This window comes from Protopterus annectens, chromosome 1.part0 (assembly GCF_019279795.1).
Source record: "Protopterus annectens isolate FY-2018-M chromosome 1.part0, PAN1.0, whole genome shotgun sequence".
Lineage (NCBI taxonomy): Eukaryota > Metazoa > Chordata > Ceratodontiformes > Protopteridae > Protopterus > Protopterus annectens.
In genome coordinates this window covers 855,949,626-855,967,708 of record NC_056725.1, presented here as the reverse complement: position 1 = coordinate 855,967,708, position 18,083 = coordinate 855,949,626, and the positions used below count along the sequence as shown (strand labels likewise).

General features: G+C 37.4%; 1 protein-coding gene across 2 annotated transcripts in view; it reads left to right on the top strand.

The window, feature by feature from the left end:
• LOC122795346 (sulfotransferase 6B1-like) overlaps window positions 1–18,083 on the top strand; it is a 537,147-nt gene that overhangs the window by 82,477 nt on the left and 436,587 nt on the right. Inside the window, exon 1 of one of the 2 annotated variants that reach the window (XM_044063679.1) lies at window positions 2,798–3,151. The exons of the other annotated variant lie outside the window; for it this stretch is intronic. Within the exon in view, the coding sequence (XP_043919614.1) occupies window positions 2,953–3,151 (199 nt within the window). The 5' untranslated portion in view covers window positions 2,798–2,952. Of the gene's footprint in view, window positions 1–2,797; window positions 3,152–18,083 lie in introns of those variants that run through there. 2 annotated transcript variants of the gene reach the window in all.

Sequence of the window (18,083 nt, the reverse complement as noted above, 5' to 3'; positions counted from 1 at the left end):
TTATCAGAGGCTACAGACACAACAGAGGGGTAGGCAGCAGGACATTTATATAAAAAAATAACAATCCTCAGGCACCCTATAAAACTTGTTAGGTTTCTTGGGAGCAAGGGGCAGAGAATCAGGTGCATAAGCGGCACTGGAAAAAGCATCCAAAACAGGAGGAATAGCTGCAGACTTAGGAGATTCCAACTACAGCAATTCATAATACCTGCTATGAATATCAGAGACCTGAGCACAATCCCACTTTAAAAAAAATCATCCTAGCAAGTGTGTCCCCAAAGGAAATTTCCTCAAAAGAAACACGATGTCTAATAGATTCCTCTGCCACTGACCTATAGTCCAAAGGAGAAGGAATTTGTTTAGAATAAGTTAGAGATTCATCATCAGAATCATATTCATCCTTATAAGAATCACGTTCTCTAGCCCTTTTAAGGGGAGTAGAGCACCAAGCAGGAGCAGGAACCAAACCCCCTTGAGGAGGCTTTAAGGATATTGAAGTAGTAAATAGCCCCTGAGTAAAAGCCTGCCAGTAAATTTGTGCATCTCTAGGAGCAGAATAGGCATTTACATTTTTGGTTCTTTTTTTAAGGGAATGTCCCCTCCAAAAAACTGAGAAAGCTAAGACCCAGGGTGACAGTCTAGAATCATAGTAGAAATTTTTTCCCCAACTAAAAATGGAGGGGCTCCCCTACGTCTCTCAGAAAAAAATCACCAATGGATCCCCCTGTACATCCGAGACAGACACATGCAAAGCCTCTTAGGACGTGCTGCCAGCCAGATGCTCACTGGGCTCCAACATGGTCACAGCAGCGAAAACTGATGACATAATTGGGTGAGCCTCCGGGTTTGTAATGACCTTGGGAGAAACACTCTGCAGAGGCTGGACAGCAGAAAATTCTGGTCGTACCTTTTTCACCTTCTTTTTCCATAAAGGGCAACCCTTGTGGTGGGAGATTCCTTCCATTGTATCTTTAGCGAGAAGCTTAAGATGCTGTTTCTCAAGATACAAGGAAAGGGAAGAAAGTCGACTGCGGTTTTTAGAATGAATGTCTGACAAATAGAACAAGACGTACAGTCATGAGAAGCTCATAAGCAAAAAAGACACTTATTGTGGTGATCTTGACGGGGAATCTGTCTCCCACACTGGCATTTACCCTTCCTGCATGGCATTAACCCCAAGGAGCACAAAACAGGACAAAAAAAACAAAACAAAAACCCCAATGGGGCACTTATCTGCAACTGCAAAGAAGTCAGCAAACAGGCGGATATAGTCAGTGTAGAACAAAAATGCATTCAACTGGCAGAAAACGGATGCAGGCAAACAAACCAATGGTGAAAAGATGCATTTGGACTGCCGGCAGAGAAGTTCTGACTGTGGTAGGCCTGAACATCACCTTAATGGCCTACTCTATGCAAGGAGCAGTTGGGTGATGTTTGGCTTACTGTTAAAGCAACAAGAGTCTTTTGTAGACTGGCCAGACGTTGGGATTCCACGGCAGGGAATCCACATATGTTAAGAATACTGCAGCAGTCAGTGCAAGGACATCAAAAAAATCTGTCATTCTTCTTTAATATACTCTTGCTTTTGTTACATATTGGTAAGTCTAATTCATATTTTTTGTATATATCATGATAAAAGTAGCCTTCCAGGTAGGTGACATTAACCTGTTGCAGGTAATAACATTTTGGGTAGTTTTCACAGTGACAAGCCTTTTGTACAATGTATTATTTGGCGCCATGGCAATTCATTGTATAACAGTCATTTTATTATTTTTTCCCATTGTTAGTAAATTTTGTTATTCTACTTTGCAAAGACTATACATATTTTAAGTATCACTTTTACTTCTGCAGATCTTAACGTGTCTCTCCATCATTGTAAATGTAACTATTTTTAAACGTTTTGTACTTCTTGAAAGTTGTCTCTGAGTAGGCTTCATAAGTATCCCCTGCAGCTAGTAAATTTAAGTTAGTAAAGAAAGAAAGCTAATTGTGTTTCTTGAAGTATTAGGAGATAGGGTCAAAAGTCAAATGCAATGCTTATGTTCATACACAGTTTTACTTGTACAAAACCATTGTTTGCTCCAGTGAAAGTAAGGGTTCTTTCTTAACCTGTTTTTACCTACTGCACATTAAGAGCTGCGCAAACACATCATTGCTATTTGAAATTGAAATGCCCAACCAGCAGGTCACTTAAGAATGCAATTTCAAATATGTCTGGTATTGATCCTGCGCCAAATACTTGTTTTTTGCTTGGACAGTCAATTTCTTTTCTTTTTAAGTGGGACCATGGATTGAATCTTATTTACAAAGTTTTCTAGTTTCTGGCAACAGATACAGCAATAGAGGGAGGTAAAGTATATATATATATATATATATATATATATATATATATATATATATATATTGTAGATACATTTCTGATTGTTTCAACATCACAAAGAAAAAGTATATATTCCTGCTGCAGTACATGACATGCAATTAAAGAGAATATGTTTACACTGATTCAATTTTGAGATTAATAATCCTTATACATCATAACACAAATGTTTCATGTTTCCTTTAGTAGAATGCCTTTTATAGCCTGTGGCTACACACACACACACACACACACACGCACACACACACACACACACACACACACACACACACACACACACACACACACACACACACACACAGAACTGAATAATAAAACCTGTTACGTTTTAAATTTCATTTCCCAGTGGCCTATTTTTGGGAGTTCCTTACTAGCATAATTAGAAGGGGGAGGAATTTTTGTTGTGAAATAGAAGAGGAGGAGACTCTGAGGGTTGTGTGCTTAGAGGAATCCAGCTGTAAGTATTTACACGTTTCATTTGTGGTGTTGATGGCAGCTCACACTTTCTCTGCTGTTGAGGGTGTAAGTAAGACAAGTACAAGAATAAGACAGTGAAAAGCACCAACAAAAAAAAAATGGAAGAAAGGAAACGGAGAATGGAAGAACTGCAAAGGCTTGTAGCAGAATTTCAAAATAAGAGACCTGAAGATTTTATCCTTCACCATAAGGGTTACCAGTATCCTGTTGCTCTGTGCAAGTTGGAGAATTTACAGGCTCTTGAAATCTTTGAAGCAAGGAGAGAAGATGTAATGTTGGTGACGTATCCAAAATGTGGTAAATATACACATTTCATAAAGCTATGCAGTGCTTAAGAGTACAAGCTATGTATTGGGATGCACTGTACATTACTTGTTTGCGTGTACTAATTATTTTGCCTGTCTCAAACTCTTCTCTTTCCATGTAAAGTAACTAAATTTAAGCCTATTTCTGCAACATTTTTATCAAGTTACATATCAAGAAAGCAAGGATGGCATGAGGCCAGTAAATCAGTGGGCACTGACAGCTCAGATCTCTAAAGTTGCATGATACAGTTAAGATGTCAGTAAAATGCTTTATTTTGTTAACTTTACAATTCAGCCAGTTGACTTTGATGAGTATTCTTTTACTTTTTCTGTAAACCATCTTATAATAAACAAACTTGTAGCGTGCAGCTGGGATAAACTGACAGTACTTTGAAGGATTTGATGCTCATACTTAGAAAACAGCATTTACTAATGAGGATGAAGTTCAGAAACTGTCTCTTTAAAACAGTAAATCAGTAATGTCTTGTTACTGGCTTCTTCATACATGGAGATGTAAAGAAATATGCAGAACAAAACTGCTATTGATCCAAAAATGTGTTTTATTTTTCTTTTTATTTCCTATTACTGATTTGCCACTTAGTATTGCTTTTATACAGATCTTTTCCTCTTGAACCCCATTTATATTTAAAAGAGCAGCACTTATGCCTTTGCACCAGGTCTCAGAGAAACTTCAGGATTTAGAGGGCACACAAGCAGTAATGCCACTGCATACCAGTCTGCCTGTTTTTCTGAATGATAGATAGTGAATCTCATTAATCTGCTGCATAATTCTTTTGTTTTTCTCTGGTAAAAATCTTCTTTTTTGCATTATTAAACCCACAACTGCCTTTGGAGGGTTTTCTCACATGCTGTCTACCAGTTCTGATGACATTTGAATGTGTTATAGTATTAACTGTACTGCAACATTTGTATTGTGCTGTCCTTTGCCACACTGGCTCACACTGCGGCTGAAGAAGTCCATGGAGTAGTTCACTTCCATTAATAAATGTTAAGCAAGTGAATAAAAATAAATGTTCAAAATGAGCAAAATAATGTGCTGCATTGGTCCTAATTGACTTCCCCTTCTGTATTCACATTAGTAGCCCTTGTTCTTGTTTACTTTTCTCAAAACTATATATGCACACATTTGTAAACCAAGCACCTATGCTGTCCGCACATGACTTCTCAAATATATTTTACACATTTGTTTTGATATTATCTGGAATGCCTGTTTTAATTTTGTTTTTTCAGAGAAAGGTACTTTACCAATGACTATGTCTGACAAGATTCCTGCAAATCTTCATAGGCTCCACATGTTGTAGAACCATGGTGTAAAATGTTAATATTCTGCATTCTTGCAACCATTAAATGACATTATTTTCTAGATGTGTATACTCTCCCACCTCTGCTGCTATAATCCCTAACTCAGGATAATCTCTTGTTTAGGTTAGCACAGACTTCAGCTCAAGACTTAGAAGCAGATCCTACCTCCACTAGCTTCATGGTTCATTTTGTACCATCTTATCATTAGGTTGCAGACATTTTATGATTCACTTGTAAGAGCGACAGCTGCATGCTCCACCCACCTGCATTCCTGTGTCCACCCACTGTTTGCCATCACACTCAAAACATGCTATAAATTAAAGAAATAACTCAATAAGTGAAATATAAATTATTTAAAAGGACATGTTTTACAATATATATGAGGCAGGTGGAGTTGCCAAACCCCAGAATGAATTATTAAAAACATATATAAGCCTGAGTGAAAAATAAATGAGTGCTACAAGGAGGTGCTGCTTCTCAACAGCCAAGACACCATATACATTTGATACAATATTTTTTGCAGGGGGACCAATTCACCTGTTGTGACCTGTATGCTAAATATCAGTGTGTGATACAAGTGATGGAGATAAGGTAAGTGGTAAGAATTGTAAATCATTTTCTAGTAGTGACACGTCCCAAATTCTGATGCCCAGACTAGATTTCAATATATGACAGCGATGGAGAGAACCTGGCAGTCCTGACCAAAGCATATGGACATAACCACATTATTAAGCTTTATTATGTACTGCAGATGGCGTTAAGAGGATGGTAATCTCCCATAGAATCATATTATAACTACAGTAAAAGGCATGTGTGGCAGATATCATAATCTGTCTGATAGAAAAGGAGCTTTAAATGACAATGATAATATATTCATTGTACGACTTTTGTAGAAACTTAAGTGGAGCTGTTAACAATGGTAAAGTGCTATTTACTCCTGTTTCACACTGATATGTAATTGTGTGGGTTTAAAATCCACATCACTGGCACAAAATCATACATAAGGAATAGGTTTATAACTCTCACACACTGCCAGCAATTAATAAGTGAGAATTATGGGTAATGGTTTGACTGTCTGTAACACTGACCATTGGACAGTATGCAAGTGGAACCAGTCTGAGGAGCACACAGCAAATGTGCACTGCTACTTCTGGTTCCAGCAAGCACCTGTCATTCTTAAATAAGCTTAATATAGTACATCTGCAGATCAATTTGTAATCACTAGAACCCCAAGATTATACTCACCTGAGGCTGAGCCCAGTGCCGTTGAGTGCAATCTCACCAGCAGTTGAAGCTTGGCCAGCCTAATCTTGCACATAAACACATATGCAGTCTTTTCTATGAGAGGACTGATGGTACCTCTCCACCAACCCCCCCTGTCTTTAAGGTAATGCTTCCACGGGTTAGAACATTGTTCCACATGAAGAAAGGAATTAGTGTATAGCCTTAAAACAACTCAATCATTAAATATTTGAATATTAGCAAGAGATTAACAATAGCTATTGAAAAGGCACGAGCCAAGAGTTAATGTTAGCAGTCAATACACACTCTTACTCTAATAAATAAACGACCAGCCACAATCATTTAAACTGAATAATACACTTTTTACTTCAAATAAAATTAATTATGACATTTGTTAAAAACTAATGCATATGCAGCTACAAGCTCCATAAATAATTAAAAAACAAATGTGTTTAAACAGTCAGATGACATAAAAAAGACATAAGTAATAGCTTATCTGGATCTACAATTCCTAAATGCACTAAATACTAATTATATTTGCCTTACAAATCCAAACAGTAATTACTTAATTCCACAGAAACATAGAAGCTAGCTTCAGCTGTGCTTCAAGAATAAAGTGCACTGTTTACAGTTTGGAATTAAGATGGCAAATAAATTGGCAGTTGCTTTCTGTCTTCTTAAAAAGCCCAAGACATTCCTTCCTTCTTTGGAATTTAAAAGTGGATGATGATTTTCCTCTTTTCAGTCTTTTAGCTTTGTGTGTGTGTGCATGTGTGGCATAGTGTATATATATCCTTATCCTGAATTATCATTTCAAAAAGCACTGAAGCTATTGTCTTATTTCAGATGGATTTTACTTACTGTTGCTGCTTTTTCACTGAAAGCAATTTATTCCTTACTAAATATACACTTTTCATTCTATATATTTTTATGCCTATCTACTGCAAGATTTGGAATAACCACAGCTTTTATGAAGGGAATATTTAAATCTTTATTACAGCTTTAAGCATGTTCTACTGAAAAAAAAAACACATGCAAGCATTGCTCAGCTTGTCACTTTTTTATCTGAAAACAAGTACATTTGCGTTAATAGAGTTCTACTTTTTTTCATTTCTCTCCCCTTTTGTATACCTCATCAAGTTTTGATGTTAAACCACCAAAATATGATGCTTGGTGCTTGTAAATGCATCATTTTGAGTTGTACTATAATGTTCCCAACCCTTGGTACGCCATCTGCATTAGCATTACTGACAGCACTTAGATGCCACACTGAAGGCCTATGATCCCAAACTCCATGTAAGATACTTGTTATTTTGCTCACTGGCTCTTTTTTAACTACATCAAGGAGTTATGTGTAAGTAATGTGAATTTTCAACAATACAGATAGGGTGTTGATGGTGATCTGGAGAGTTCATAGTATTGTTGAACTTTCTTTTTCCCTAGCTGTGTATATTTCTTTTTTGACTGAAGTCTACAACTAAGGTACACTACTAGTTGCTTCACTTTCTTTTAAGAGACCTGGCTAAGAAGAGTTCCCATTATGTGGTATGAAACATCTTCCTGCTTGATTAAATCATTGCTATAATCAGAGCAAGTTAACTAGTACAGATAGCCCACTCAAGACCTTCTTGAAGTTTTGGAAAGCTTGTTCATAAGCTAGTGTCCAGATAATTTTATCTGCCATATGTTTTGGGTATAATCAGTAAAAGAAATAGCTGAGGTGCTATGATGAGGGACAAACTTTCTGAAGTACACTAGTGTGCCAAAGAATGCCCTCAGCTGCTTTTGGGTAAAAGGGGTAATGCATACCTGTATAGTCTCCAATTTATCAGGTTGTAGCCAGTTTTGGCACTTCTTACCCAAAGATCAAAATAAATTACTTCTGTAATTAGTGTCCAACACTTGTTTGCCTTAATACTCAACCTGGCCCTTATAATCTCCTAAGCAACTCTTTAACATGTCATTCATGGTATAGTCAGAGTGACTTAAGAAATACAGTGTTCCTTCTGAAAGCAAGATTGTAGTCTTCAGCTCGTGCTAGGATGTTCTGCACCAGAGTCTGTAAAGTTGGTTTGAGCGTTCTTCATCCTCAAGGGTAGTTTGTTGAATTAAATCTCTTCACTGTAAAGTTGCTGAAAGCTGCCAGAGGAATTCATTAAACTAGGGGTAGAAGCTCTAGCCTACTCAATCTGCATGCTTATTAATAGATTCATCAAAGAACTCTAGATTCTTCTGCTGTGGAAAAAAATCTGTTATTATACCTATGTATAAAGGAGGCCATTCCACTGACCTCTACAAGTTTAGATCCTTTGCTGTCCTACCTCTGCCTCCAAAGACTTGAAAAATGCATCCACACACAAATACCCATGTATTTTTTGGTAAAAGCTTGCTATCCACTATACAACATTGGTTCTGTACCTATCATACTACACAGACAATCCTAATCTTTTTGGTAAGCTCAGTGAGAGGAATGGCTTAGGTACGGTAATACTGCTATATGCTTTCTTAGAAAAAAATCAACCAATAGCCCAATTTAGGGCATTCATTTCCACACTGTTCCTCAACTTGTCCAAAGCTTTCAATGCCATACCACTTCAACTACTATACCACAAGCTCACAGTTCAAGGTATAGGCCCAAAAACTCTTACATGGTTTACTACTTACCTTAGTAGTCATACTCAGTGTGTAAAATTATTGGACACCTATTCTGACTGTCTCACAGTTCAAATAGGGATTTCTCAGCTCACTACTGTTTAACATTTTTATAAATTACATGTATCCAGCAACTAAACATGCCACAATCATTCAGTATATGCAAACAGTTGTACACATGTTTACTATACCTCTACACTACTCAAACCTGAATCCATTACCCAAGAGTCATTATCATTCAAATAAACCTGGCTTGAGCAATATCAACTATTAATAAATCTTAAGAAAACAAACGGGTTTTGTTCACATCGAATGACATCTATATAAACCCAAGGAATTAAACATCACCTCATCTAATAATAACACTACAGAGCAGGTCACCCACATTAACCTTTTCAGAGTTGTTGTAAACAAAAACCTAAACACTGACCATCATATCCAAAATGTTATAAACACTAGGTCTAATGTATAATACCAAGTCTCTTATACACCACTCCCGATATCAACAGCTTTTATCCTCTTGTTATCTAATCGTTGATATGCATCTCCAATCTTTGCTAACCATTCTATCACATAATTTACTAAATTATAGCACAGCTACAACAGAATTGCAAAACTTGCTACTCACCTATCAGTCAGATCCCCATCACTGAGTCACAGTCCAGAAACTAGACTGTCTTACTTCCCAAACCTAATAGCTTACTCAGGGTAAAAGTAGCCCATAAGATCCCTTAGCCAGCAAAAGTGCCTGTCATCACCAGCTTAGTGAAATGGTACACCCCTAATAAAAGATTTGTCGCCAATCTACCAAAATGGTACATCATAATAGAAGCTTAATATCCAAGGACTATCTTAAAAGAAATTCAGAAATGCTATAACTTGTTTGCTTTGTTCTCTGTGAATACAGCCAAATGGTGCCCTCACAACAAACATCAAACACTTAAAAAAATGATTATAAAAGGTTACTTGAAGCAGTCTTCCTTTAGCAGATGGCCACCGACCCCTGGATAACCTACCCACTGACTTACCATACTTTCTTTTCTTCCCTTTCCTGCTGGTATTAAGTATTAAAGACACGTGCACTCACTAGGGAGATATACTAAAGCCTGTGGTATTTCCAATTAGAATTATCCTTTTTCTTAATGTTTGCTAAGTTTGTAGAGTAACACCTATAGAAAGACCATGATTATATGTTGTTTGTTTCCAGGTCCTTCAAGTATGTTAAACCATAAATACAGTCCCAGGATGCCTTAGGTCTAATATTACATACGAGGAGGTGCTCTGAATTTAAATGCTATGTGCCTATAAGTGATTGCATCATTCATTGCACATCCTTGATTTAACAGTGAACACCTTCCCTGACTCTTGTAACACTGCTCAGATTTCCTAAACCTGTGTCCTGTGTATAGGATAGCTGTACTGGCTGCACCACCTCATCCACCGGGGTGTCGATTTGAGTTTCGTGGAGGAGATCAACCACAAGACCCTGCTCTTGTTCCTCTTGTAACCCACTGCATATACTACATATTAGTGTCTTTCTATCACGGCAGTGTTGACAGTGTGTCATTGAGCTTATATTTCTGTCTCCTGCCTGACAACTCCACCACATAATTCACATCACTCACTTCCTCCATCCAACAGTGAAGGCCCCTTTCATGCTTCATACAGCTTATTCTAGGCAGCATTAGACTTTGCAGGAGTATATATTCCCTTCCTGTCACTCTCCAGTAATACCAGACTGTTTCCAACTGTTGAGCTTGTGCTAAATGCAATTGTGACAACTTTATAAGCTCTCTAAGCATATTTCTAAACTTCAGCACATATTCCACAACAGACTCCTTCTGAAAATCACATTAACTCTCCTACTGATCCTAAAATTATGTTTAGAGGTTCCTTACCATGTGACTATAAAGTAACTCAAATGGCAAAACTGTTGAGCAGTGTTGGGGCACCTTTCTGTCTGCAAAGACAATATAGGTTCATTTCGACTTGGCAGATGGCAGGATGACAAACAGGTGGCAATGCCTGATGATATCGCAACCTTATTTTAAGTTAAATAGTAATTGTATTCCTGCAGTACTCTTGTCCTACATTTGTTTAAACTGTTCTGCAAATGCTTTCAGTATAGTTTATGCACAGAGTTAAATTTCACCACCAAAACCATTGTTTTGGAGATGGTTATCATGTTTTTAACTGTTTACTCCATAGTGCTTCCATAAGAAAGTAGGTTTAACCTAAAGTTAGCTGCTCAGTTTATCAGTATTCCCTGGGGAAAATCAACAGTGCAAAAAATTTGTAGAGGAGCACTTGGTACTTCTTCCACCTTAAAAGAGTGCAACGTCAATATCTCAGGTTATCTAGCAGCATGATTTACCATCATCAAAATATATCCCTTAACCGGGATACTTGGGGAACTAAGAGGCCTCACAATATCCATGGCTACCCTCTGAAATAATTCCTCAATAATACACAACTGCACCATAGCAGCCTTACCTTTTTCTCCTTCCTTGGCAGTCTTTTGACATTGCTCAAATGTCTTGAAGCACTATTTCTTTAAAAGCCTTCTTTTTTTATCTTGTTTGCCAACATTGTCAGAATAATATATATATATATATATATATATATATATATATATATATATATATATATATATATATATATATATATATATATATATATATATATATATATATTATTTATTTATTACATTTGTTAACCAGGTAATATCTCACTGGACCAGGAGTTCGTTTTCAGTGGAGGCCCGGGGAGAAAATCTCCAAAACAGTAACAATACTATAAATGCAAACAATAATAATAATATACGAAACAAAGTATAAATTCAAATAACAGTGTGCATAATATATACGAGTAGCATTAACAGAGACACCAACGCAGTTGCAGTACCTATGTCTAACAGTGGAGCAGAAAGTAGATATCAATAAGCAATTCGGCATCAAGATGAAAGGAAAAAGAGGTAAAATATAGAAGCAGCAAATATATCATAGGTTATGTCCAGTTATACCTGATGATTAGCCCTTGGAACTACCATCTCTTGCATCTCTTCTACCTACATCTCACCATATAGACTCTGTTATCTTTTTAGTAACCTCTTATGCCAGTTTATTGTCACTGCCCTTGAGAGTCCGGAGTCTCCTTGGTAACATTTCCTATAAGGCAGGATCAGAGAGCTATGTTTGTCTCGTCTCTCTCCTCCTGATCCTTCCAATTTCCCCTTTTATTGGAACCCTAGTGTTTTCCATCAACTGTGTCTCAGATTTAGACAAACTTGTACCATCCATCTCATCCGCTGAAGTTTCCCCTTTCAGAAGAAGTCCAGTAACATTTTGACAGCTGTGGCTCACATTCAGGATTTCTGCTGCTACCTATCTCTTCCCCCAAAGTAGCCACATCACCATCTTCTATTGAAGGTATGAACATTGGCTTGCTGTCCCTCTGTTATCTTCTCCATGTGATTGCCTCCATGCCTGAATTTGTGAAACTGCATGTGCAGATGATACTCTATTCCCAAAGTTATTACCATATAGAACACATCTTGGTGTATCATAAAACCCACATACCTGTTTGTCTCTCAGTCCAATGGAATCTTGGCCAAATAGGCAGAAAAGATATCCTTTTCAAGGCCCTACCTGGAGTGGACTGCCTGGGTAAGTAATGTCCCTTTTGAAAAGTGCATTTATAACAATAGTTATATCTGTTTCAATAAGCTTCTTAACAATTGTTTCTTTATCCTATACCATGGTAGGACACAGGCCTTTGGATAGTCTGGAGCAGTGCACTTTGAAGATAATGCACCATGCACCCACGACTCCTGTAGTCATTTTTCTATTAACTTTCTCATGTTGCTTTTGTGCCCCACCCTGTTGCTGTGGACATATAAATCATATATACCCCATTTGTTTGCACTGGAAACATTTACCACAAGACTGTGACATACTCAAGCCAGTGGTGCTTCTTTTGACTCTGAAAACTGTTGTGACAAATTGAACTGCTTCCGTGGGTTTCCTTCTGCTCATGTCTTGTGTCAGACACCTCCTTCTTGTGAAGTTGTATCCTGCTAAATATGTGTTTTAAATCTAGACTACTTGCGCCAGGTAATATGTGTTGAACTGATGCATAAATCCTGCCCATATCCAGCAATTAATGTATGATGGTCAAGGGCTATCTAGTACTGATTCCCATCACTGACCATTGAATGATATGCAAGGGGTGATTGCCCTTAAGAGCATACAGTAAATGTGCATTACTGTGTCTGCTAATAGCCAGAGCCTACAGCACCAGCTAGATGTCTTTTCCACACCAAGAATGCAGTTATCATTTAACCTTAAAATAAGACATTGGTTTAATATTTTGTAGCAAGAGCATGACGAGTATCTCTTCAAAACGCATGAACTAACAGTTACTTCTATTAGTTCTAAAGTCAACAAACAAATCACCAGCTACAAGCATGTAACTTGAATAATAAAACTATTTACATGAAATAAGTAAGATTATTGAAAAAAGCAAATACACAAGCAACTACAAAGCTGTACATAGAAAATACAAAATATATTTAACAGCTAAAGAAAAATGCTGACAATTTATCTGGATATGTCATGACAATAGCTAAAGAGATATCCTGAATTTTACTAACTCTAACGTATCAGTCCAAACAATAATTTTTCAATTCCACAGGCACATGAAATCCAGCTTGCTCTGTCCACTGTACAAAGTGTAGAAATAAGGCAACAACTGAACTGGTGGCTGCTTTCTCTCTACTTTAAAAGCCCATGTCAGTCCTCCTTATCTGGATTTAAAAGTGGACAAGGCTCTTCCTGTTTTCAGAGTATTTTAGCTCTGATACGGGGAGGTGTCTAAGTAAGGCAGTGGTCTCAAATGTCCAGCCAACAGGCCAGATGAAGGATATTGGTATTCTCAATCAAGTCCAAAAAGCTTTGGCCAAATTCAACTGACTTCTTTGCCTTTTTAAAAAAAATGTACCATCTGTTTGTGATTCAAGTTACACTGACAAATGATTATCTTTGTGGCTCAGATTACTAGTAGCAGCTCTTTTATCTTGTTGGCTTGACAGTGGAGCCAATGAGAAAGACAGAGACTTCCTAGAACATAAGAGATGGTGCTTTTTTATCATCATCCATTTGGCTTTTGGGAGGGTCACCTTTAGTCTGGCCTCTAGATTGCTGGATTCCTCTTCATCTAACCTTTAAGTTGTTTGATTCTTAGACCACTGAGATAAGATCCTTGATCTGTACTGGTTCATGATCTAACTGTTTTGCTGCCTTTTTACTGAAAGTGGTTTCACACTCAACAAAGTTGCATTTTTGCATTGTATACATTTTACATATTGCAAGATTTTATGAAGGGGAAAAAAATCAACATTTATGTTTAAACTGATCTTAACTCAGCTTTCTGCAGGTTTTACTCAGCCTGCCATGTCTTTTCTGAAGGCAAATACATCTGCTTTAGAAAGTATTTCTTCTCTAGGGACACCCCTTAGAAACATATTTTGGCAATAGTAAAAGGTGCATACTACAGATGTGGTCTTTTGGTAAATAGGAAGAAAAATGAATTCTTGTAACTCTCATTTTGATGTGCTGGTTGAGGTATTGTGTCCAAAGAGGCATGATGAGGGACTGATCGCTGCCTTAGTGGTGATGCTCTTCTTATGCCTGTCATGCCTCTGCCTCCTACATTATAGATATCATTTTTCCCAGCTCCCTGTTCTCTACCAGGGTATGCCTTTCTAATGCACCCATCCTTCCCTTGTCGCATCCACCTCATTGCTTCTCTCTCTCACCCCTGTCAGCTTGTGCAGCACTCAGATCACCAATCAGACCAGGTTATCTGTGTTATAGTCATGGTTATATCCCTCCCTGTCTCCTATGGAACTGAACTTTATAGCTGCTGTTCCTGTGGAGGGCTCATTACAACATACTGCCAATCAGTTAACCACACCTCAGTGTAAAAAAAGACAAGTGATTATACAGAAATAGTTATGTGCCTCGAGTATATGTGACACATTCATTTTCTTATTTATTTAATTTGAGTAGGTAGCTGGGCTGGACCCATATCTCTTAACTGTCCCTGATTTTACAGAATGCCTTTGATTTTTCTTATATTTTTTGCAGTATCACTCATAAAATGTTTGATTTTTTGGTAAAATACTGATGATTCCAGTTAGTCAATAATGCCATACATTAGAGTTTCCTACATCATCATGTTCAAAACGTGCACCTTGATGGCAGCACAGCATTTTTAAGTGAATTATAGTAATATTTACAAATTGTGTCTGATTTTGGGCCTTTGCACCACATTAATTTTTGCATTTGTCCAGAATTCTTGAGCAAAATAGATGAGAGATAAGTGTGTGGACCCCTTTTTACTCCTACTTAGTTAAAAAAGGACTATTAACACGAAATGCAGGACTCTAGGCATAACAGCAAAGGAACAATCAATGATATACAAAAATCAAAATGTATAAGGGGAGTGTGAAGAGGTAGCTGAATGAAAGATAAATAGATAAGATGAAGAGAGAATGAAAATGGAAGGAATGAACCAGCAGGTGGAAAAGTAGCATGGAAGAGGGCAGACAGAGCAGTTTAAGTCTGCGAGGGGCAGTCAGATGCCAGTTAGTAAATGGTGCAAAGTAAGAAGGATACACAAAAGAACAGAAAGGGTGAAGATGCAGCATCTGAAACTCATGAAAAGGGAATGAAACAGTGGGCCTTGGAGTGATACGTAAGGCTGCAAGACCCATCGCAACTGAAAAAAGAATGTCAGATATTGTTGCATGTGGTATCAGGGTCTTGAAAAAGAGATAATTATCCAGGAGTTGGAATGAATAAATGAATGGAAAGAAAATTAAAGTCCTTTTCAATGTATTGGGAGTGGCAGTTTAATTTTGTGGCTGTGGTGTAAAAGGTCATTCTTCTTCAACATTATCCAGTTTTTCCCATCACATAAGGATCAGTTCTTTCCCCATTCCTACTCTCAATAGTTCTTAATAATCTCCCAGCTCAGCTATCAAAAACTCCTGTTATCTTCTATGCAGATGGCATAGTCATCAACATAGCTAACATTTCCTACACCACTACCAAAAGACAGCTAGATAAAGATCGAGATTCACTATCCCATGGGCTGTTTCTGATCAAACTAATATTAACATCAACAAAACAAAATCCATGTTATTTAGCAATAATCCACAACTGGATCTGGGTAAAACAGGATTTACCCATAGTTGGTGTGGTTTGATCTCAAGAGTGAAGCCTGAATACTCAGACAAAGCCACCTGAGTGTAAATCCTGAGATACCCACATCCAGGCGTGGATTTTTGCTATTATACAAAGACATTATTTAAGAAAGAAATGGCTTACCTTTCTTAAATAATGTCATTGTATAACGGGACTTCCCCTCTTGTTTGCTGAAAACTGATGCACTGCACATGCATATAGCATCTACATCTGAATTATTGTACTGTGCAAGTGTACATTAGCATATGTGCTCAGTACATCAGTCCAGTGCAGAAGATGAAAGAGATGAGAGTGTTTTATTCCTTGTATCTTTTTTTATTGTATATGCTTTGGTTTTATATCACTTTGGAGCAAAATTTATTTTGATTGTCTTAGGTCTTGCATTGTTTTTTGGTCTGCTGCTGGTGTATCACGAAGTGGCCACGTCCTTCTATTTTACTTCACTCCATCATTTATCACAAAGGATTAAAGCTGTAAAGTGTTAATGAGCTGTTTTCTGTGGTAAGCCATTATTTCCTCTCACTTCATTTGAATTGTTTTAAGATGAACAAGTTACATAATGAGACAGTGGTTTGGTCCAGTTGGGAAAGTGAGCTAGGCTCCTGAAATGCTCTCCTAGACTGCGGGCATGTTAATTATCTGTCTTGCAGGAGAAGCTTACCTTTGCATTATGTGTGACTTTGGATAATGTCAGTTATTTTTTTTTTGATTTGGTTCAGTTTTGTAGTTTGCCTGTAAAAATATTTTTGTAGGTTAGCTTATGTATGTGCCAGGCATGGGGAAGTCAGCTGTTGAAATTCTATATTAGTTTGGAGGATGTTTCCATTACGAAGTTTTTTGTTTGTTTGTTTTATTTTTTTTCCTGTACTACAAAAGTGTATCCTAATACATAATCAGGTTGCTGAAGAATACTTCAGTGCTTGACTTGTTTGTGTTGGGATATGCTTGATTTACAATGGACATGCTGACTGGTTCAGAAAACAACTCAAAAGTGACTGGGGAGTAGGGGGTATGTCTACCAGACATATAATTCTGTTCATTATCATCAGTTATGAAAACAGTATGTCTTTGGGTCAGCAATACTTATACAGCTTGTGAAGGCTGCCAGCCCAGCAAGCTAGAATGTTGTAACTAATCATAGTCATTTGTAAATATTAATATGATCCATAGGCTTGTCTTAAAAATGTAAGTAAACTGTATGTTATGTGCTGAGCTTCAAAAATGTTTCAACAGAGCACCCCAATGGAAAAGAGCAAACCTCTAAGAAAATAATTTGACTTGTTCACAATGGTGTTTATCTCAGCTTGAAGACAGAATGTCTGCAGCAAGACATTCCTTCTATTCTCTGGAAACAGAAATAATTACAGATTTCAAAGGTAAAAGTGTTTAACATTTTCACGACTGCCAGTTCTAGGCAAAACTTCTAAGAGATAAGTATTTTTGGCAGAGATGTTAAATTTTAAGTTTCTGTTAGCCTGAGAACTAAAGTCAGAGGTGACAAGAATGATGTAATCTGAGATAACCCAGCAGAAATGTTTGATAGTAATTTAAGAACTATCTCAGAGAGTGAGTCTGTGCATTTTGTATCTTGTCTTGGGTCTGAACACATCCATCTTCAGCACTTCTCATCTGTATTTGCCTTGTTCTGTAAGTAAGACTTAGATCATAGTACCTCTCTTAGAGATAGATAGGAAAATAGTAAGATCAGTCTAGATGTTTTCTGTATTTATGTGAGACTGTCCTACATGTTGTTTTAAAATATTTCCTGTGATTCTGGACTCTGTTGTCACTGTATTGAGTTATTGAGTATTGTCCTGTGCTTTTATTATTTATTATTAAATATATTTAAACTTTTTAATTGTGCCTGGTTTGTTTAGAGATATTTAAGCTCTTAGAGAATTTGTATGTATTTGGTGACACTGTATAAGCCACTCCTAAATAGCCTTAAATGTCTTGGACATGTTTACCATTTGGATAATAGTAGCATTACACAGTAAGATTGGGCACCCTTTGGTAAGGGCCTTAAGTAACTGATAAGAGTGGTTGGTGGCAGCTGGTACTACCTTATAGTCTGGGCAGAAGGGGGCATAGCCAGAGAACTCCTTCCTCAGGAGTGTCTGTGTGTATATAAATCAAATCTCAAAGTGTGTGTGTGTCAGCTACTTGGGCAGGGACACAACGCACTGGTTGGACAGAGAGGGTGATGGATATTTTGGCTTGATCACTCAGCTGAGATCTGAACCCTATAGCTGTGCCAGTGGTAAGTGTTATTGGATATCTGGAGAGAGAGGAAGAAACCAGCCCAAGACTGACTGTGATCTCTGTGTGCTCTTAAGGGAAATAGTACTTTACTGTGTGTGTACTTGTCATCCTCCCAATGTGCACATCCTTCTCTGATGCTAGTGGTGAGGACTGAGGCTCCTTGATTACTGGGCCAGT